Source organism: Hyperoodon ampullatus (genome assembly GCF_949752795.1).
Source record: "Hyperoodon ampullatus genome assembly, chromosome: 19".
Taxonomy (NCBI): domain Eukaryota; kingdom Metazoa; phylum Chordata; class Mammalia; order Artiodactyla; family Ziphiidae; genus Hyperoodon; species Hyperoodon ampullatus.
Genome location: NC_136932.1, coordinates 32,061,326 through 32,084,810, shown reverse-complemented (window position 1 = coordinate 32,084,810; position 23,485 = coordinate 32,061,326). Strand labels below are relative to the sequence as shown.

General features: G+C 42.3%; 1 protein-coding gene across 1 annotated transcript in view; it reads left to right on the top strand.

Annotated features, from left to right (window-relative positions):
* Positions 1–3,237: 3,237 nt before the first annotated feature.
* The window catches only part of ULK2 (unc-51 like autophagy activating kinase 2), a 64,451-nt gene continuing 44,203 nt past the window's right edge, over positions 3,238–23,485 (top strand). The window contains exons 1-8 of the mRNA XM_079726064.1: positions 3,238–3,330; positions 4,236–4,328; positions 5,492–5,533; positions 14,773–14,805; positions 15,104–15,140; positions 20,031–20,204; positions 21,061–21,134; positions 22,957–23,058. Coding sequence (XP_079582190.1) covers positions 3,241–3,330; positions 4,236–4,328; positions 5,492–5,533; positions 14,773–14,805; positions 15,104–15,140; positions 20,031–20,204; positions 21,061–21,134; positions 22,957–23,058 — 645 coding nt within the window. The 5' untranslated portion in view covers positions 3,238–3,240. The remainder of the gene's footprint in view (positions 3,331–4,235; positions 4,329–5,491; positions 5,534–14,772; positions 14,806–15,103; positions 15,141–20,030; positions 20,205–21,060; positions 21,135–22,956; positions 23,059–23,485) is intronic.

The window sequence follows — 23,485 nt, the reverse complement described above, 5'->3', positions numbered from 1 at the left end:
CATACACACACAGTTACTAGAACAAAGAACAATGAAAGTGAATCAGATTGGCAACTTTGCACGCTTTCAGAAGTAAAGTAAAAATCCCCCTTGCTTGCATTCCTGATTAAAGCCTAAATTTGACCCCCAGTCACCCTTCCTGAGTTACCCACCCACCCCTGCTTCTCCACCCTCCCTGCAGCACCCACAGCCTTGGACAACTCGACCTGTCCCCATCAACTCCAGTCCCTGGCTTGAGATGATTGCTCAGTGCACCTCTCCTAAGCGGGGCTGATCAGAATCCCTTCCTGAAGAATTTGGGGTTGAGACTGCTGGCTGCTGGCTCTCTGCCCATCTGCCCTGTCCACGGAGCCCTGAGGGGAAGGAACAAAGAAGCAGACTCCTCCTCCAGTCCCAGGCTCTGCTGGGAACCCGAGAGCCACACTTGTATCTTTATCTACATTCCTCTTTTATTTTTTTGCTTTATCACATTTGACGTTGGTTATGTGCTTATTGACATAGTCCTAACTAAACACTAACTAAACATCTCCTTAGCAAAGCTCTCCCACCCCACATGCCCCCCCCCCACTTCTCCTCAGTAGTGAGCCCTGAGGTCAGAAATCCTTCTGTGCATGCTGCATGCTTTATTTTTTAAAGCAATTGTGTGTTCCTGGGGCCCCTGTTTAGCCTGTGTGTACGGGATGGGATGCAGGTCTGAATTAAGGGCTTCTAGTGGCTTCTTTAAAACATCTCCATAAGGTCCTACTGTGGGGGTGTAATTTTAATGATATTAAATATAAACAGCTCAAAATTGTATATTGATTATTAGCTTCAATTAACTTCAATTCCTAGTGGATGCAACCTTGTGAACAGGGCTGAGTTAGGAATGATATCTCATGCACCAGCTCAGCTGACAGAGGATACACCTGTCCTCACCTGGATGGTGAGGTGACCAGCAGGAAGGTTGAAGCACTGCTCCCGGAGGGTGCTGAGGCCCCACGAGGCACCTCAGTGACAGATCCTGAAACCAGCAGCTTCGGCACCTCAGGACAGCCTGGACAGCTCACCCTCTGCTCCCTGGGATGTTGGCTGTTGTCAGGTACCGCATGGGAAAAGCCTGCCAGCCTTGGTCCAGGTGTGTTAGCCCTCCCCATTGCTTCCCTGCTGTCCAAAAATTTTATACCCATTGATTCTTCACAGAAAGTTTATAGGAAGTGAATTCTCCAGGCGACAGTTAGATAAACAACTCTTACACAGGTGTAACGGTCCATCCCTAGAACTGCAGAGCTTGCATTCTGTTCACCTAAGCACCACCTGGGGACTGGACAGAGGAGGGAAGGGGGAGACCCCAGCACTGGGCCGGGGTCGGGGAAGGGTTGCCTATGGCCAGCTTTGATCTCACTTTACTTACCCAACACACACTGAAATAGCGCTTTGTAGAACCAGGCAATCTTCCAAGCTCTTTCCACATTTCAGTCCTTCAATCCTCTCAACAACCCAATGAAGGTATATGTTGATGTTATATCTTCATTTTACAGATGAGGAAACCTAGGCAGGGGAGGTGAAGTGGCTGGTCCAGGGTCCTACAGCCCATAAGATATTTATCCCAGAGAACTACTTTTCAGTGAATTTTGGCACATTGAATCCTATATCCTATTTAAATACTCATGTTTAAAGAGAAAGGAAGATAATCTTTCAAAGAGGTAAGGAATCATCTCTACATGAATTTTTGTGTGTATGTGCAAACTTGCTTCATTTGCTCTTAATTTTTGAAGGCTGCAGACTTTCACAGGGTCTAACACGCACCTGGGCCAGATTTTGAAGTAGGGAGGGAATTAGGTAGGTGTGCACAGTGGGAGTATAAACCCAAGACCCCATATTTTAAGGGTTTCAGGAAGGGGCCAGTTCCTCTCCGGAGATTTCCTCCACTGACTGCCTCAGGTTTGGAGGTTCTCAGGGTCCCTGTCTGGCCTTCAGAGGTCATTGTGCAGGGATGGGCCTGGGGTGGGAAATGTAGCTCTGGAGGTGAGGGATAACCTGAGAGCAAATACGTTAAACAAGTGAACATACAGTGCATGATAGGACCTGAGATTTCTCACATTCTCAAGCACGTGGTTTATAAAATGATTTCGTAAGACACCTCTGAGGGAAAGGTGACAAATAAGTTCCTTGTCGCTTGAACGTTAATAATCGGGTGGAAAAGAAAACTCCCTTATGTGATTTAAGGTAAGTCTTAGGTCACACCGGCAGGACACCGGAGGCGAGAATCAAGCGTTCTCACTAGAGCCTTGAAAGAATGCAAAACTGAGTCTGCGAGCATTGGCAATTCTCGGGGAGGACGATCCTGAGCTGTCATCAGCTTCTCACAGAAGCCAAGAGACCCCAAGAAGTGCAGGATCCCTGCCCTACACGACGTCGTGAGGGACCCTGAGCAGTAAACGCAGTAGGGCTGGGAATTGGCAGCGTGACCCCTGGCTTTGGAGGGCGCGGGAAAGGCCGGGCTCTGGGAGATGCTCCTTTGCCCTCACCGCAGGCCTGGGGTCCACTCTGCACAGGGATGACCCTGTCCCTCCCGCAGCAGGTGTTGGCGACCCGCTTCCCCGAAGCCCGCCTCCTAGCGGGTCCAGCCCGCGGCGCGCAGGCTCGCGCGCTCCCTCCCGCCTCCATCAGCAGCTGGGCACTCATTTTCCCGGCGGAGGGAGCGCGCCTGCCGCGCCGAGCGCTGCGTCAAAGAAGATGCGCTGACGTCGCGTAGGGCCGGCAGTCGGTGCGGAGCGGCCGACGCGCGCGTGTGGGCCCGCTGCGGGGCAGGGCGGTAGGGTATTGGGCCAGGCTGGAGAAGGGCGGCGGCCGGCGCTGAGCAGTGCCCGCGGGGAGACCGAGGCGCCGACGGGCGGGGATGAGGGGCGCCGGAGCCCGCACCTCTCCCGGGCGGGCGCGCGGCCCCGGGGGCGCCCAGTGACGGAGGCGGCGGCGCCCCTGCCCGGCAGCGCCGAGCCCGCTTCGCCAGGGAGCCCGCTTCGCCAGGGAGCCCGCGGCCGGCGGCGGCCGGCATGAGGAGCGGCCGGGGCCGGGCCAGGCCTCGCTGACCCCGGCCCTGCGCGGCGCCTCCCCGTTTCCGCTCGGCCTCTCGGCATGAGTGCCGGCTCGGGCCCGGGGCCTCGGCTGCCCCAGCTCGGCGGCCGGCGGGCACGCTCGGGGCCGGTGGGCCCGCGGTGCTGATAGCCGCCCGCCCGCCCGCGCCGACCCCGGGGCGCGGCCATGGAGGTGGTGGGCGACTTCGAATACAGCAAGCGGGACCTCGTGGGACACGGGGCCTTCGCCGTGGTCTTCCGGGGGCGGCACCGCCAGGTGAGCCCCGCCGGCCGGGCTGGGCGGGCGGCGGCGCCTGAGGCGCGGCCGCGGCGGGTGCGAGGGGGCGGCGGCGGGGCCGGGCCGGCAGCGCACGGACCCTCCCCGGTGGCCGATAATTGCAGACCCAGCGGAAAACCGGCCGGCGGTCTGGGAGCCCGGGGCTTCCCCGACTCGGTGTCGCCTTTCCCCGCGCGGGGCCGCGACGGCCCCACCGGCCTCAGTCCCAGGGGCTTGGCGGGGCGCGGGGAGACCTAAATCGACCCGAAAGCGGGCTTAGCTTTTTTTTTTTTTTTTTTTTTAAGCTTTTGCTGTTTCGCAAACAGGCCCCCAGCAGGTTTTAGGATCTAAAGAATTTGGAAAGGCACCTCGGGAGTGGAAATAATCCTAGAAGGCTTGGGGCAAGGGGCAGGTCCAAAGGGATGGCCTGGTTGCTTAGCCGATAAAGTAATAAATACTACTGACTTTATCATGAGAGTAACTTAAAACTCAAGGGAAAAAAAAATAGCGAAAACACGTTTAATCCTACCTAGCTGTCAAATCCTGTTTTCAGTTAACTATACCACCTCCCAGGTTATCCTCCATAACTTTTAAATAGTTGTAACTAAACTGGGTCCTTTTTTCACTTAATGCTTGTTACTACGTGGTCTTCATATTTATTTATTTTTACTGGCTATCTTGTAGGACATTAGCTTGCTACACCTTTAATTTATAAAATCATTTTCCTGTTAGAGATTCGGGTTCTTTTCTGTTTTTCTTCTCAGTGCTGTTACATGAATTTGCTAAAAACATCTTTATGTTTAGATTTTTTTTTTTTTTTTTTTTTTTTTTTTTTTTTTTTTTTTTTGCTGTTGCATTGTTTCTGTGGAATAATTTGCAGGAGTAACAGTGTTTTTTCTTTCCAGAAAACTGATTGGGAGGTAGCTATTAAAAGTATTAATAAAAAGAACTTGTCAAAATCACAAATACTGCTTGGGAAGGAAATTAAAATCTTAAAGGTATGTTTCTTTATGTGATATTTCGTACTAGGTTAAAACTTAAATGGACACGTGATGACATCCTTTGCAATTTTGGTAGTTGGCCCCAAGTTTGAGAATATTCACCTGTTGCTCTCATTTTTTGCGTGCTCAGTTTTTTGAAACATTGAGTACTGGGAAGCTATTTTTAAGAATAGATGTTTGTGGCTCTTGGCCAGTGCTTAGAGGGATTAGATGAAAACTGCTTTTAGCTTCTCATCATTTCTTTCCCTTAGTTATTGCCTTATTGTTTGAGAAGAGGCAGGTCCCTCTTACACATTATTTATCTCTTCTGCTGATTCCTTTCATGTTATAGTTAATTTTTTTTTTTTTGGAGAAATGAGGGCAGTTGGAATCTTTCTTCCTTATAAATTGAACAAAGTTACTTTCCTTGGAAGTCGTCTTTTTATTTTTATCTATCTATCTATTTATTTATTTATTTAAAGTGGTCTTTTTAGATCACTCACAAGCACTGTTATCCAAGTGGGATGCTTTGAGGGAGAAAAAGAGTCCGTGGTCAAATAAGTGTGGAAAATCCTGTTTACTAAATACTTCTTGGAGAGTGACAAAGCACTTGACTCATTAAAGAAAGTCAAAAAAAATTATGCAATGAAGAGACCAATTTAGGTGTGTTTAACCCAGTGTTTCCCAAAGTAATATAAACGTGGAACCTTCATCTAACATTCATCAGAACTACTATTCTCTGGACAGCTCTTTGGTAAGAATTATAGCTTGTTGAATTACACTTCGTTTTCTTTTAGGCAAATCGTGCTTTTTAAAAGCACTTTGGAATTTTATGCCTTTCTTGTTAGAAATTGTATATTAAATCTGAAAGACTAGCAGAAAGTATGTGGTCATACTAACTCTTACCTTTATTTTGTAAATGAGAGTACTCATCTTGTTAAGAGTCTAAAAAATTAGGACAGTAAAAAAATATTTAGGCCCCAAGTAAAGTTTGATCAGGCACATTTGTTTTTATTCTTCAGTAGACTGAATTGTTCTAATCTAGTAACAGAAGTATGGTATACTACAAGTAGTATAAATGGATGTATATGTGTGTGTATACTTTAATGTTATTTGTGTATTGAAATATTATAATTACTAGAATAAATAGAAATATTTTGAATTCTCGATTTTCTTAACAGGAACTTCAGCATGAAAACATTGTAGCACTCTATGATGTTCAGGTACCTTATTCTGGATTTTTAAAGAAATATTTGTATGTTAATAAAGAACTTAAATTTTTTTTCTATTTCATACAAATGTAAGTGAAATCTTGACAGAAATAGAAAATTGCCTTATTCTTGTTGAAAAGATATATAGCTTGAGCTGTGTGTTTATTAAGAATTTGTTTACAATAGTATAGGGCAGAAGGATAAAATAAATAACGGGCTGCATGAGTAAACTTACTGACAGATGATAATATACTATAGGAGTAGTGTTGTCTTAGGTCAAGTCCAGATCTAGCATCTCTGTGATAAATGTAGAAAGGACTATTTTGAGCTATTAAAAAAATCAGGTAGAGCTTTTTTCTTATTGCAAAAGCAACATTTGCTAATGGTGGAGATATTAGACAGTACGTGGAATAAAAACAAAGAAACTATGCATGTTCATCTAGATTTGTCTGGGATTATCGCCATGGCATACAGTAGAGTTGCATTGTATGTGGAGGTGGGAAGGCTGGGTTCTGAAGTTACTTTCTTTTTTTTTTTCCTTTTAATAAGTTTATTTATTTTATTTATTTTTATTTGTGGCTGTGTTGTGTCTCCGTTGCTGTGCTCGTGTTTTCTCTAGTTGCAGCGAGCAGGGGCTACTCTCCATCGTGGTGCGCGGGCTTCTCATTGCAGTGGCTTCTCTTGTTGTGGAGCACGGGCTCTAGGTGCACGGGCTTCAGTAGTTGTGGCTCACAGGCTCAGTAGTTGTGGCTCGCGGGCTCAGTTGCTCCGCGGCATGTGGGATCTTCCCTGACCAGGGCTCAAACCCGTGTCCCCCTGCACTGGCAGGCGGATTCCTAACCACTGCTCCACCAGGGAAGTCCTCAGAAGTTACCTTCTAAGGCAGCATTTCTATATAGTCAAAATTACCCTTGGAAATCCTTTTTTTTTTTTTTTTTTTAACGTTTTGCTTATTTTAAGTGAGGTTTTTTTTTTTTTAATTCTTATTTATTTATTTATTTATTTATTTATGGCTGCGTTGGGTCTTCGTTGCTGCACATGGGCTTTCTCTAGTTGCGGCGAGCGGGGGCTACTCTTTGTTGCAGTACGCAGGCTTCTCATTGCGGTGGCTGCTCTTGTTGCGGAGCACGGGCTCTAGGCGCACAGGCTTCAGAGGTTATGGCACACGGGCTCAGTAGTTGTGGCTCGCGGGTTCTAGAGCGCAGGCTCAGTAGTTGGGGCACACGGGCTTAGTTGCTCCGCGGTGTGTGGGATCTTCCCAGACCAGGGCTGGAACCCGTGTCCCCTGCATTGGCAGGCGGATTCTTAACCACTGTGCCACCAGGGAAGCCCTGGAAATCCTTTTAAAAAGGCCAACTTTGGAGAAAATTCCTGTTTTTTGGGTGGAGCACCAGAGCACGTAGTTGCCTTATATTTAGGGACCATATTGTGTTTTATAAATCCCTGAATACTGGAATCACACTTGGCCAGTGGTATTCACCCGCTGAGAGCCCCAGGGGTCTGATACTGTTGAGGGGCTACGGTGGCCAGGCGTTTGTAAGTGCAAGGAACAAAGGAGCAAAGCTGTGAGTAGAAGGAAATCCTTGCTCTTACTGTGCTTAATTTTAGTGGACTGCTCTCTGTATGTCCTTTTAAAAATATATATAGTCGTTTTTCATGTCATATCATACCACAGAGTATTTATTTAACTAAACCCATATTATAAGATGTTAAGGTTTTTCCCATTGTAAAAAAAAATGCTACGAGGAGAATACATACCTTCTGAAGATACCCAATTATTTCTTGTAAGTTGAATTTCTAGAATTGGAATTACTAGGACAAATAGCATGAACAGTTTTAAAGTTTTTGATGGCAGTGTGTGATTGTTCTCCAAAAATATTGCAGTTTAAACTCCACGCACAGAATATGTGCGTGCTGTGGGTATATTTTATTACCTATTTAAATAGGTGTAATTTATTCCTTCATTTGAGAAATTTCAAAGCAGCCTAGAAAGAAAGGGGAAAAAAGTTTAAAGTAAAACTGATCTGATGTCACAGTCCCTATTGAAATGTCAGTTCTCCTCAGAGCTGTTTGTGTAGTTGTCTTAGTCTCTGTAGCTAGAGGGCACCAAGTGGTACAAGTCAGCGCCTCGTACAAAAACTTAAATAATATTAACTCTTAATTTCCCATCTTCTGAGAAGTGCAGAAAACCCTGTCAATTTCAGAGTAGGTCTTGCTTTCAGGGTAGAGAGTGTAGTTGGATTTTTTCTATCAGAACGAGAAATATTTAAAGTACTGGTTTTGGCTGCAGAATGAGATGGCAGGCATCAGGGAGAACATATACTCAGAAACCAGAACTATGGAACAGTTGGGAATGTCAAGGTGACTGCATGAGAATGTTTGCTGTTTTGTGCATTGTGTACTCCTGGAACTAATTTGTAAAAGCAAACTTAAGAACTGTTAGTCAAATGAATCTAGTCTTGAGCATTTGGCTGTCAAGTAAACAGAGTTTGGATTTGCTTCCTGGATTCCGACTGTTCATCAAGGGGTACAGGGTGTTTGCACCATTCTCACTGGCCATCTCTTGTGGCAGTCCACCTCAAGTTTGTGTGCACTTTGATGAACTGAGAACTTTTGACATTGTTTGTAGTGATCAGGTTTCAGTTTGGATGACACTTAAAAAGAAACACGTTTTCCCTAATTACAAAAGTAATATATGCCCACAGTTAAAATATTCCAACATTGTCAACACAAATAAATTGGAAAAGACATGGCACTTCCCAGAGATAACCACTGTTTGTTATATTTATTTTAGAGTTTTCTAAATAGATATATGAATCTATAATCAAGTGGGAGGAGACCGGGCTCTAGTGGGGTTGGGGAGAACAGGTCAGCTTCCCATGCAGATGCGGCCTCTGGGAGGAGCGGACAGTAGGGACCTGGAAGAAGGGATGTGGTGGGAGTGCAGGCGGGAGGGAGGAGTAGTGCTGAGTGATGCAGGAGAGGGTGGAGGGGCCACGTGGGGCGGATCTCTAGTCTGAGGACAGTGCAGAGCCATTTGGAGGGTGATATCATGTCTGTTTTTCAGAAGATACATATCTTTGAGCATTCTGGGCATGAGATAAATATTGTCAGTTGGGAATACTTCCCTGCATGAATGTCAGTGATCTGGATAAACATCCACCTCTTGGTAATTTTTAGTATAGTGAGAAAAAGATGCATTTCATAGATGGTGCTGGCAAACTGAGACATCTGAGACAAAATAAAGATGGATGTCTATTTTCATCATTTTCCAAAATAACTTTTAGACAAATTAAAGGCTTAAATATGTAATCTAAGAGCTAGAAAGGTATTTTAAATCAAGATAAACTCAGAAGCCATACAAGTGGTAGGGACATACAAAATTTTTAAAAAATTATTTCGTAGCAAATAATATTGTGAACAAATTGACAGCCATAAAAAGGAACAAACTTGATACTTGCCATAACATATGAATCTCAAACATTATGTTGAGAAAAAGAAGCCAGCTATATACAGCTACTGTGTGATTCTGTTTTTGTGAGTTTCAAGAGGAGACGGCACTCAGCTAGGGTGATAGAAATTGGGGAAAGCAGATCAGAGGTTGCTACTTGGTATCAGGGATGGACAGAAAAGGGGTATGTGGGAACTTTCTGGGCTGATGGAAATGTTCTGTATTTTGACTGGAAGGGTAGTTACATGGGTGTATACATGTGTCACAAGTCTTTGACTGTACACTTAAATCTTTACCACAATAAAATGCAAAAACATGCAGTTGACGAATGGCAGTTTGAGAAAATATGTACAACCCGAAAGGTGATGGGGCTGACACCTAAAACGCATAAACCTTCTCACAAATTAAGGAAAAGACAACCCAAAGAGGAAGTGAGCAAAGGATACAAATTGTTGGTTCTCATGAGAAGAATAAAAATGGCTAAGAAATGGATGATATTCATGAACAAGTAGGGAAATGTAAATTAAGGTAACAGATGTCACTTCTCAGCCTTCCGGTGGGCAAAATTAAAAAGTGCAGTAATTCTTACTGGTGGACTGGGGGGAGGTGTAAGCTGTTCTCCTGTATCACTGGCACAAATGTGAACCGCTAGAATGTCTTGGGGATGCTGTCTGGCGACACCTTGCCCCCATGCCCTGAAGAATAGTACCAACACTGTGGTCAGAGCCCTACCCCCGTAGTGCAGGTAGGGCGTGTCCCTCCTCTGTGCGGACCCAATTCCTGTGAGTGAAAGCCCAACCCCGTTGCCCCTGGCTCTGGCTCCCCTGCTCTGTGCTTCCCTGCTTGTGTTCCGTCCGCTCGGGCTTCCTTGTGGTTCCTGGAGCACTGTGTCCCCTACAGGGAGACTGTGTGCACAGGACGGTCTTCGTGTCTGTAGCCTGCACAGGCATGCCCCAGCCTCCTTTAGGTCCTTCTTCAAGCGCTGTGCTTTCAGGGATGCTTTCTTTAGCCACCTAAATAAAACTGCAGTCCCTCCCCAGCACGGTCTCCCTTCCTCCCAAGCACCTATCACCTCTAACGTGCTCTGCATACGTATTTCTTCCGATTGTGGTCTTGCTCCTGACCCTCCCTTCTTAGAATTGAAGACTGGGGAGAACGGGGCATTTAACTCTGTTGGCTTTCTGCTGTATCCTCAGGACCTGGAATAGTGTCTTGTATATAATAGGTAGTTAAGAAATCTTTCAATGAGGAGAAATATCTGTCATCGTTAGAAATACACACCCTTTTATGAAGCAACCCAGATTCCTGGGCATCTATCCCAGAGCCATAAAAGCTTGAGAATTAGGATGTATGTCCAAGAACCAATATAGCTTTGCTTATAATGGCCCAAACTAGAAACAAGTGATGTTCCTTAGCAAGGGAATAGCTTAATAAATGGTGATATAGTCACACTATGACATATAACACACTTATGAAAAAGAGTTGTCTGTATGTAGCTGACCTGGAGGGATGTCTTTGGTGTATTATTGAGTGCGGAAAGCAAGGTTCAGACATCTGTATCTGATATCCTATTTTTTCAAAGTAAAGTATGTGTATGTTTAACTTATGATCGTATGAGTAGGAGAAAGATATGGAAGGATACATACCAGATGTAAACATTGGCTACTTGGAGAGGTGAAGATAATTAAGCAAAAAGGTAGAAATGAATTATATTAAAATTTTAAAAACCTAGCATGTACATGCTTCCTTTGGGTGTGAATATGTGTACAAGTATTATAGATGCCTGAAAGCAAGATCACTAAGATATTAATAGCGCTTCTTTCAGATGGTGAGATTAAGGTGATTTTTTAACTTTCTTCCTTCAGATTTTATGTATCTTAAGTTTTTGCAATAAGCACATACTTTTTTTTATAATCAACCAAAAAAGCAATTTTCTTCTTTTGGGGAAAGGGGAAAACCTACTTTTGCTTTCTTTCTTTCTGTAATCCTTGGGCAATCTTCTGATTATGAATTAGCATTCCAGGTATTTTTATGCCAGTTAGGGAGTATATATATAGAGAGAGTATTAGACCTAATCATTATGGTTAGAGAAAGACATATTCTCCATTATAAATTAATAGGCATACGAGTTTCTTAAAGCGTGTAAAACACTGGCTACTCTGTGGAGAGTGGGCACGGGTGGATATGGGGCCACCATGCTGCAGGTGTTTGGGTGGGTGAAGGCACCGTGGAAACGGGGAGGCCTGGACAGATTGATGGAATGTCTAGGAGGCCGGGTTGATAGGACTTGGGTACTGTAGGAGGTGAAGAAGAGGGAATCAGAGTTGGCAGCTCTTTGTCGTTAGTGTTGAAGTGGTTTTCCCAGCCCTCTGGTCTGCTCCCTGTCCCTTCCTTGGGCTCCATTAATTTGCTAGAGTGGCTCACAAAACTCAGAGAAAACTTACCAGATTACTGGTTTGTTACAAAAGGATGTAACACAGGAACAGCCAGATGGAAGAGATGCTTAGGGCAAGGTATCCACCCTGAGTGGGCCACTCTCACCAGATTTCATCATGTTCACCATCCTGGAAGCTCTTGGAAGCCTGTCTTTTTGGGATTTTACGGAGGCTTCATTATAGAAGAGGAATTTCTGGATCATAAGCTATGCATAGGCCTAGCTTATACTGCCAGCGTATTGGCTTACACTCCCACCACATTTTGTCAGTTCGTCACACCACATCCTTGCCAGCAGCACTCAGCAGTGTTAGCCATTCAGGTGATGAGGTGTCTTATTATGATTGTGATTAGCATTTTCCTGATGATTCCTGATTTGAGTACCTTTTGTAAGTTTATTAGTCATTTAAATATCTTTTTTTTTTTTTTTTTTTTTTTTTTTTTTTGCGGTACGCGGGCCTCTCACTGCTGTGGCCTCTTCCATTGCGGAGCACAGGCTCCGGACACGCAGGCTCAGCGGCCATGGCTCACGGGCCCAGCCGCTCCGCGGCATGTGGGATCCTCCCGGACCAGGGCACGAACCCGTGTCCCCTGCATCAGCAGGCGGACTCCCAACCACTGCGCCACCAGGGAAGCCCTAAATATCTTTTTGAAATTCCTATAGAAGCTTGTTTTTCTATTGGGTTGTCTTTTTGTTGTTAATTTGTTAGAGTTCTTTATATATTGTGGATATGAGTCGTTTGACAGATATGGGTGTTGTGAATGACTTACCCACTCTGACTTGCCTTTTTGCTATCTTAATCGTTTGTTTTGGTGAGTAGAAATTCTTAATTTTAATGTAGTCCAGTGTATTGTTTCTTCCTTTTGTATTTAGTGCTTTTCTTTTTTTATTTAGTGCTTTTGTGTCATATTTAAGAAAACTTTGCCTACCCTAGGATCATGAGGATGTTCTTTGTTTTTCCCCCAGAGTCTTTATTGTTTTATCTGGCACATTAAGCTCTATAATCTACCTGGAAATGATTTTGTATGTGGCGTGAGGTAGGGGTCACAATTCATTTATTTTTACAAAGGGGAGCCAGTTGATCTGTTGCTGAACCGACATCCTTCCCTTCTGTACTGTCATCTCTGCATTGCGAGCTCACATGTGGGGGCCTGTTTCTAGACTCTTTTCTGTCCCCTTAGCCTTTACCTCACTGTCTTTTTCAGTATAGTTTTTTTTTTTTTTTTTTCAGTACGCGGGCCTCTCACCACTGCGGCCTCTCCCGTTGCGGAGCACAGGCTCCGGACGCGCAGGCCCAGTGGCCATGGCTCACGGGCCCAGCCGCTCCGCGGCACGTGGGATCCTCCCGGACCGGGGCACAAACCCGTGTCCCCTGCATCGGCAGGCGGACCCTCAACCACTGTGCCACCAGGGAAGCCCTTCAGTATAGGTTTATGATATCTAGTATCATACTTGATATCTAGTAGTATAAATCCTCCAACTTTTATTTTTCTTTTTCTGCATGATATTTTGTTATTCTTGTCCTTTTGCATTTCCACATACATTTTGGAATCAACTTGTCAATTTCCACACATGCACAAAACCTTCGATTTTGATTGGGACTGTACTGAAACTTAAGGAGAATTTCTTTGTGGAAAGGTTTTAAATTATAATTCAGTTCTTTAACAGATACATACCTTTTCAAATTTTCTACTTCTTGTCAGTTTTAGTAAGTTGCATTTTTTTCTCAAATTGTTTTTCAGTGTATTCATTTCATGCAAATTTTGGCATACTGGCATTGAGTTGTTCATAATGATATCCTTTTTTTCCCTTTCTTTTTAGAGAATAGGGTTTTTTTTTTATCAAGTTAATAAGGACTTTGAGTAGGGAAATGATAAAATGAAATTCATTATGTTTAGTTTTGTTGGTGGAAGTTCTGGGGAGTAGTTGAGGATGTGGATGTCTTTTTTTTTTTTTTTTTTTTTTTTTTTTGCGGTACGCGGGCCTCTCACCGTTGTGGCCTCTCCCGTTGCGGAGCACAGGCTCCGGACGCGCAGGCTCAGCAGCCATGGCTCACGGGCCCAGCCGCTCCGCGGCATGTGGGATCTTCCCGGATTGGGGCACGAACCCGTGTCCCCTGCATCGGCAGGCGGACTCTCAACCACTGCGCCACCAGGGAAGCCCTGGATGTCTTAATATTAGAAGGGAGGATAAATACATATTCAGCTTTGGAAAACCCGTGGTGTGGTCTGGCTCACAGGTCTGTTGGCCTCACTTCTCAGCCCTTCTGACCCTACAAGCATTTCTTAGTTCTTCCCTGGGCTCCAGTACCGTTTCAGCTTTGATTTGTCTATAAATGTCTTGCTTGGTTCCTTTGCTGACTCTTCCTGCCTCTTGCAGCTCCTCCTGCTGCAGTTACGCTGGTGCTTTATGTAAAGGACGGGCCTTTACGCAAGGGGGGTGTTGGAGAGAATGATTGAATCTGTGGAGATTTTCATTGCTTCAAAGGTGGGCAAAAGAAGGTCTGCCCGAGAAGTCAAAGATGTTAAAGTATTTCTGTCTTATTTATTATTTATTGAATGAGTGAGTGAATGCTTGGGGAAACTAAGTGGTTATGTGTACCCCCCAAATTGTGAAAACCAAGACGGGAATGTGTCTTTGTCATATTGAAGAAACATAAAAGTTCTTTGTGTCTCCTTAGCTTCCCTTTAGGAGTTCCTCGCTCTCTTTCCTCTGCAGTAGCTAGGGTATGGCGCTCTTACATGATTAAACAACACTGGTTTGAGATTAGATTTTTGTATTTTATACTTGAGAAGAAGAAAATTTTGTTGAAAGTTATGTTTAATGATTTCTCATGTTTTAAAATGTCTTCCCTTTGCCAGCAATTCCCAAGTAATGTGATTGCCTTCAAATATACAGGAAAACCAGAAAAACAAAGAACTAAGCATCCTGGATCATGTATTCCAGAACTCAGATTGTGCATTTAGTGTTGCTAGGGAGGATTTATCAAGTCATTGCTCCAAATCGTAAACTTTTCAAAGTGGAAGTGCTTCCTTGAGGACCAGAGAATCCTTCCTTTTTTCCACAAGTGGTAAATTTACCATAACCATAACCAAAAGATGAATCTTTCTTCCAAAAGATGAATCTTTCTTTAGTTCTTTCCATGAATAGAATTGAACTTTCTGATGACTACATTAGTGTCATTGAAGCTGAGGTGCTATGTCATTGTTTTGGGGATTTTAAATTTCACTTACGAATGGATTTTGTGATTTCATTTTACTTGTTTAAAATGGACACATGTACTACTTTTATTAACTGTCATTATTTTTAAAATTTGTGCTTAATTTTTTCTCTAATCTAAACCATATTTAATATGTTTACTTTCAGGAATTACCCAACTCTGTCTTTCTGGTGATGGAGGTAGGTAGTATACAGGTTTCTGTTTAATTTATTTCACATTTCTTTTGATTAATATGTACTTTAAAATTGATGGTAGGTTATTTGAAAATTTGGATTAATAAAGTTGATTCAGTGATTTAGATTCTATTTTGTAAGGAATATAAAATTTTAAAATGTTGATTCTATAATTCATATAATTTGTGTGAGACTAGATTTATATTATATACAAATGTATTTTTAATTAAAGTTAACTGATAATGAATTGAATTAAGCTTGAAGCAGTGTCTTATTTTAATTACTTTTTCTTTTATATTATCAGTATTGCAATGGTGGAGACCTGGCAGATTATTTGCAAGGTAATTTTTTTACTTTGTCAGTGTTCAGTGTAGTAATGTAGTCTGTTTAGTCTTCATTTACTTCTGAAATATGCTACCCCTGTTTTCTGTACTTGTATAGAAACATTCAATAAATATTTGTGTATGTGTAATTGTGGTCACTTTGCTGACTGACTGTCGTTTATTGTGGTTTTGCTCCTAAACTTTGCTTGTGTATAAGTACTTGTTTATGTGTGCCTCTCTCGGACAGTTTGAGAGGTAGGGCCTCTCCCCAAGAGAGAAAAACCAACAGAATTTCTCTTCAAAAGACGCTAGTGGTCTGCTGTCAGTGAACCTTTAGTCCATTTCATTTACTTCACAGAAACAAAACAAAACAAAGCAAACCATAATGGAAGAATGTATCCAAGAATGTGTTTATTAATGTGAATGTTGCTCGTAAATTTTTTAAAATGTTATAAGGGATTAAGTGTAACCTTGAAATTATTTTGTGGCCCAGAGGTAAGATTTTAGTACTAGATGTTGCTAGTACCTAAAGTGTATTCATGTAGGACAGTAAGTGCTCAAATCAAATTGTGTCCCTCAAAAGTGCTTTTTAAAACGACGTTAGATGAGGCCACCACCTACTTTCTGTCCCCTTAAAGATACACGGGGAGTAGGCAAAAAGACAGGGAGAGGTTCGTCACTCAGCCTAGAAACAGGCCATGGCAGTTGATGGTAAAAACACTAAGATGTCAGTAAATACACCACAAAGGGTATGGATAGTTTACAGAAGAGAAATAACATATTTTAAATGTTCAAGTAAACGAGGAGTGCAATTAAAAATGAGATTTTAAAAATCTTTAAAATATAAAATATCGCTGAGATTTGGAAAGCCATGTAGAAATAATGTAAAGAACACAAGGATTACTCCTTCTAAATACAGCTGAAGCTCCTGTAGGCCCTTCTGTGATCCTACTCTGGTCCCTCCCGCTTAGAGACAGCCATTATCCTGAACTCAGGAGTTTAGTCCATGTGTGTTTTTGTCTTTGTATTTCCCTGAGATTCTTTTTTAAGAAATTCTCGGTTTGATGAAAAGATTTTTCAAAATGTCATTTCCTAGTGGATACAGTGCAGAGACAGGCACTTTCTTCACTGCTGGGGGAGAGAAGTTGGAGCTAGAAGACACCTTGCCTTTACCTTCTGGTCCGCCTCTGAATCTTGAACTCCTTGACTGCTTAGTGATCCTGATGAAAGCACCTTTCCCTGGGGTCAGGTTGAGGGGCACCTCAGCCATTTAGAGCCCTCACTGGAATATCAGTTTCCTTCTTTCACAGAAGTCCTGTTGGACTGACATAGGTGCTGATGCTGCTGTAGCAGATTTGTTAGCTTCGACAGCACTTTTGTCTGTGATGTTGAACTCTGCATTGGATATTCCAGAGCAATAGTGTTAGAACAGGAGACCCAAGAGTTAAGAGCTTACCAGAATGCTGCATGCAGTCAGGCAGGCAGGCTGGTTTCAGTAGTTCTGTTGTTCATATAACTTAATCACTATGCGATTTTGGTCATTATTTAACCTCTCCCTGGTCTCTAGCTGCCAATTGAAGAGACATGTAAACTAAATTTAGTCCTTAAGGAATTGTCTAGAGCTGCACTCTTCAGTATGGTACCATGGACCACATGGGACTGTTGAGCTCTTGAAATGCGGCTAGTCTGAATTGAGATGTGCTGTGATATAAAACACACGTTGGATTTTGAACACTTCATAGGAAAAAAGAATGATTATATCTTAAGTTTTTTATATTATAGGTTGAAATGATAATATTTTGGAAGTATTAGATTAAATATATGTTATTCCACCAGTTTCTTTTCATGTTTGAAAATGTGGCTACTAGAAAATTTGAAGGTACGTATGTGACTCACATTATATTTCTGTTGGAGAGCACTGGTCTGGAAGATCTGGCGGTCAGAGGTCTGGATGGTCTAATGCCACTAAATCACAAGACAGCTATTTAGTCCTTTTATTTGCTTTGATAAATAAAGTCCCTTTTCTATCAAATTGATAGAAAACAAATTCTATCAATTGTAAGTTTTAAATAAGACAAATTGTAGAGTAGTTGGTAAGTTGTACTTTAAATTAATTCTAGCAGATATCTTCAGTGTGGCAGCCACAGCTGAGCCTGCCCTGCTAGGGCAAACTGCTCAAGAGTTCATTCATCTGAGAGTTTTCATGATAGCTGTGCCTTTAAAATGTTAAGCTTTTAACGTGAGAATTTCAATTTATGGGATTGTGTTGAGAGTAGGCATCCTGTGTTCATAGAAATATGTGAATTTTTACTGTAGTTTGTGCCCAGAAGCAGCCTAAACTAGGTCATAAATTTTTCCCCACAGGAACAGTGTTGGAATTTGGACTCTGAATCAGATAAACTCTAAGTCTATTCAATAGTATGTCATGGGGCAGTGATACTAGTTCTAAGCAGCCTTAGTCATTTAAAGTAGCAAAATTTTTCTAAGCCCTAGAATGAAATGGAAGAAACTGTACCATCCTTTTTTTTTTTTTTTTTTTTTTTTTTTGCGGTACGCGGGCCTCTCACTGTTGCGGCCTCTCCCGTTGCGGAGCACAGGCTCCAGACACGCAGGCTCAACGGCCATGGCTCATGGGCCCAGCTGCTCCGCGGCATGTGGGATCTTCCCCGACCAGGGCACGAACCCGTGTCCCCTGCATTGGCAGACGGACTCTCAACCACTGCACCACCAGGGAAGCCCTGTACCATCCATTTTTAAATTTTTATTTATTTATTTATAATACATTTAATTAATTAATTAATTTATTTTTGGCTGTGTTGGGTCTTCGTTGCTGTGCGTGGGCTTTCTCTGGTTGCAGCGAGCGGGGGCTACTCTTTGTTGTGGTGCACGGGCTTCTCATTGTGGTGGCTTCTCTTTTTGGGAACACGGGCTCTAGGCACGTGGGCTTCAGTAGTTGTGGCTCACGGGCTCTACCGGGCAGGCTCAGTAGTTGTGGCTCACGGGCTTAGTTGTTCCACGGCATGTGAAATCTTCCCAGATCAGGGCTCGAACCTGTATCCCCTGCATTGGCGGACGGATTCTTAACCACTGCACCACCAGGGAAGCCCTACCGTCCATTTTAATAGTTTCAGTGTAATGTAAGTAAGACATTACAAAAATAAAGCTCTAGTTGTTGATTTGATGCTCCCACTAATGGGCAGTCATTTATGTGTTGCCACCTGCAGGAAAGTAGATCTCGAAGAATATACTCCAGAGGTAAACAGTGTTCATTCATCTCCAGGATGGAATTAGGGAAGATTTCACTTTTTATATGTTTTAGCGTATTTGGATTTTTATTTTTTAATAGCATCAGGAAAAGAACTCCAAAGAATTTAAAAAAGGGAATAGGTTAAGAACTGCCCTCACAGGAAAGAAGTATTAGCTAATTTTTTTTTTAAATACATTTATTTATTTATTTTTGGCTGTGTTGAGTCTTTTCTTTGCTGCTGCACGCGGGCTTTCTCTAGTTGCGGCGAGCAGGGGCTACTCTTCGTTGCGGTGCACGGGCTTCTCATTGCTGTGGCTTCTCTTGTTGGGAGCATGGGCTCTAGGTGTGCGGGCTCAGCAGTTGTGGCTCACGGGCTCTAGAGCACAGGTACAGTAGTAGTGGCGCACGGGCTTAGTTGCTCCATGGCATGTGGGATCTTTCCGGACCAGGGCTGGAACCCGTGTGTCCTGCATTGGCAGGCGGATTCTTAACCACTGCACCACCAGGGAAGCCCAATTTGATAATTTTTAAACCATGGGGATTTAGTTTATTTGAAGATGTTAAGGACATAAACTGTCAATGTGTCATTAAAATGATTTTTAAAGTAATATTTCACTTGTTCTGAGTGTTAATGTTATTTCTTCCTTAATCTTAAGTGCATATGGAAAGGTTATAAAGGACATATTCTAGAGTTGTATGGGCAGAAGTATGTTCACAAAGGCTTTAAAATGGGGCCATGGATATTAAATCCCTAATGTAGATTCAAGAAATGACTTCTATACCCACTGTCATGAAGTATATATTTGTGTACTGCCCACATTTGAGTACTTATGTGCCAGGCCTTTTTCTAAAGTTTCTATTATTAAATATGCTGTCTTGCTTGATTGTTACAACAGCCCCGTGTGGTTAGTCTGTTTTCAGCTTTTTATAGATGAGGATGGGCACAGAGGGGTCATCTTCCAGGGTCACGCAGTAAGTGGAGGAGCTGGGATTTGAACAAAGGCAGCCTGACTCCAAACCAAGCTCTGTTCCGTTACATGCTCCAGCATGCACATAGAAACACTGCTGTTTGCTGAACAGTGACTACCCTCAGACCATTCCTACCAACTCTTTATCGTACTGAAGACGTGGCTTCTTACGGGTGTCGTTAGTTAGGAGAGATGCTGCGGTGAGGTGGTGTGTTGGCAGCAGGGAGATGAGAGGAGACAGGTGTAGGGCCACCAACCCCGGCAGGCCCACATGGAGGGGATGCCCAAGTCTCGCCAGCCAAGCAGTTCACCTGTTTTTAATTTGTGCTCAGGTAATGGTTGGAATTAAATATGGACATTTATCCCAGGTATTTGATATGAAGGGGACTGACTTTTGGCTTGTGGAGGAGACTCACATTTGTTGGCACCTCTTGTTATGTTCATCCTTCCCAGTAAAAATGGGAGAGGAAAGCCAAAAAGGAGCACCAGTGAAAATGGAAGATGCAAGTGTAAATCAGGTCTCTTTACAACAGATTGATTAAAAATTTTGAGATATCCACTCTCTCTTCACAGACTTAAATTGTTAAAGTAAAAACAATGAGAAAATGCGAATCCCAGTTCCGTACTCCCTCAGTGTTCTCCTCAGGATATGCAGATGATACTTGAATGTTGATGGAGCGCCTTTTCTCTCAGCTAAAGGCACTCTCAGTGAAGACACCATCAGAGTCTTTCTGCATCAGATCGCAGCCGCCATGCGCATCCTGCACAGCAAGGGGATCATCCACAGGGATCTCAAGCCCCAGAACATCCTGCTGTCCTATGCCAATCGTAGGAAGTCCACTGTCAGTGGTATTCGCATCAAAATAGGTACCTGGCTATGTATTGTCTCATGCGAAGAACATTTTTGGGACTTGGTATTTTTAGATAATTTTAGTTCAGCTTTGTTAGAATGATGGATTTTGTTCAGACACTTGTAAAATTTTTACTGAGTTCAGTGAGGTACATTTGGATATGGGAACCCTTTACATTATTGGCAGCAGGTGCTAGACGGGGCCAAAGACCCCACGCTAGGAACTCTGAGTGTGACTCCCAGCAGGAAACCCTGCTTCTCCTTATCACAGGGAAGCTAATGTATCACGGTTGCTGGCAGCAAATTAATAACCCTGATTCTTTACAGCTCGTTGGATTTTAACATAAGGGATCTGAGAGATCATTTAGTTCAGGCTTCTTACTTGGAAGTTGTTTTAGCACTCTCAGGATTATTTGAAGTAGTTTATAATGCTAGATTTTTTTTAAAGCTTTTCTCTTCACTGGTGGAAAAATAATCATTTAGCAGTATTTTAAGAAATCTCTGATATTTTATGGGTTACATCTGGTATCTGGAGGACAAAAACAGCTCCAGTTCTATACCTGTTATTGATATTGGATGAGAGCTGTATTAATGAATCGTGTATTATAATTAGCATTTTCTCTTGCAAAGTGTGGCACTTCCTTCTTGGTTACAAAACTGGCAGAGCAGTGACTTGTGCAGTTGGTGATGACTGCTGTTTCTTAACTTGTTGAAAGTGAGGTAGCTCTTTTTTCTTTGGTGGACAGTCTTATTCAATAAGCTTTAATTTCTCACAGTTCTTTTTTACCCTCTTGTATCTTTAAAGAATCATATGATCTGCATTAACTGAGCAAAGGTATCATTTGATTTTCTCCTTTTTATTTTGTGAAATAGCGGATTTTGGTTTTGCTCGTTACCTACATAGTAACATGATGGCTGCAACGCTGTGTGGGTCTCCAATGTACATGGTGAGTGAGTGTTTGCATGCTTGTGTGTTTACAGCACAGCAGCATAAGCATTGGAATTTAAGTATAATGCTTGTTTCCACGTAAGATGTGATTTTATATATAGTCTGAGTTTTTATTATATATATATAATATATATTTTATTATATATATATAATTATTATATTACAGATGTTAATTCTCTTACTGATAATGATATAATGCAGACGTCTTTCGCTTTAGTATAGCGGACTGTGAAAGTCTGTCATCTTTGCCCATTGGCATTTATTTTTTAACATGATTAGTTATTTATTATGGTAGAAATCTCCTGTTAGGTTAAATTGAAAACAAAAGTTGATGAAATATGGTCATGCTATACATAATGTATAATTTTAGGAATACTTAAAAAGAAACCTTTTGGGGCACCTCTTCAGCTGTAGGGTGTAGTCATCTTTTTCATGTTGTTTCTTTAGACAGGATCCCTATATTGTAGAAGTGTTTTCCATCAGTGTTACACTTAACAGCTGAAAAAAATCTTAGTTTTCCTCTTTATCCTCTCCTGTGGTTACTGTCAGGTCTAATAGGGTGAAGCTGTGAAACTTCTGAACTAATGTGAGGTGTTAAGCCTGGAAATACCTTAATTCTGGAACTTCAGAATCCTGTGAAGTAAATAAATGTACCTATTTCAGTTTTAATTTAAAATGGTTTTATGTTCAATTAGGGTTTCTTCTAATGTAAAATCACTTTGAGTTAAGGGAACTAAGTAATCAAAGTTCAAAAAAATTTTTTGTATTAGACTTACTTTTTCTTGATCATAATCTTACTGCTTATATAGTAAATGTTATAATTTAATATAATTAAATACTATTTTGCACTTCTTGAGTGTGAAACTAGTTGAGCCTTGAACTAATAGCCTTGAGGATAGACAGAGTGCTTGGGCTGATTATTAAAGGGAGGTGGCTCAAGAAGAAATTTATTAGGGCCAATAAATAAAAATGTTATGCCTGGAAAATAAAATTTCACTATCTTTTAAGTGTATTTGACATTCCTATTTAATGCTATGCTTGCCTTGATAGATGGTATTTTTAAAAAGCAACATCTAATGAGAGGGTGGGAAAATAGCTGTGACAAAGCAGCAGAGAAAAAACATTTTTTTTTTTTTGGCTGCTCTGAGCAACATGTGAGATCTTAGTTCCCCGACCAGGGATCGAACTCACGCCCCCTGCATTGGAAGTGTGGAGTGTTAACCACTGGACTGCCAGGGAAGTCCCAAGATAGTTTTCATTATTGTATTTTGCGTAACAGATTTTCCATTATTTTAAAAGTTTTCAAATGACGGGAATAATATAGCAAACACTTGTGTACCTACCATCCGTATTTAACAAAGTTAACATTTTGTCATGTTTGCCTTGATCTTTTTTTAGAAAGAAAGAAAGTATTTCAGAAACAGTTCGTGTGCCCTCTGTAGCCCTCCTTTTTCCATTTCCCACTCTCCTACTCTCCTACCCCAGAAGTAACCTCTATCCTGTAATTGGGGTATATTTTTCTTTATTATTATTTTAATACTGTTTCTGTAGTTTATGTGTCCATAATATTATATAGAAATGTTTATTTCTGCAACTTGCTTCTTTTCGTGCACCGTTGTTTCTGAGATTTACCAGTAAGCCTCAGTGTAAGAATGTGGTTCTGTATTCGTTGCAGTATCATTTGATTAGGGCAATATCACAGAGTGTTGTTTTTATTTTTGTAGTTTTGTTAGGAGTGTGACCTTTTCCAGCTAATTAATCCATACATATTAATTATGTAAATGACCTAATGCATGTCTCTTGAATTGTTCTATCCCCAGGCTCCTGAGGTTATTATGTCTCAACATTATGATGCCAAGGCCGACCTGTGGAGCATAGGGACAGTGATATATCAGTGCCTCGTTGGAAAACCACCTTTTCAGGTACCTTGACTTTTTTTGGATGTGCTCAGTTTGGGGATCTTCTCATTTTGCAGTTGCCTTTGACTTATAAAATGGGGAATACAGTTGACCCTTGAACGATGTAGGGGTTAGGGGTGCTGACCCCTCGCCGTGGAAAATGTGCTGTAACTTTACAGTCGGCCCCTTGTACTTGCCGTTCTGCATCTGTGGGTTCAACCAACTGCAGATCGTGTAGTACTGTAGTAGGTATCGAAAAAAAGTCCCCGCACAGTTCAAACCCATGGTGTTCAAGGGTCACCTGTACTTTGAAAGCAGTGTTTCTGGTTCCTCTGTGACTTATTTTGATTTTGTTAACAGGCAAAACTGCTGTAGTGAGCCAGAACATCTTTCGCTTTTTCCTTTTTTATCTGCCTTCCCTAGTAGTTGGATTGGGCCCGGGGCCGGTTAG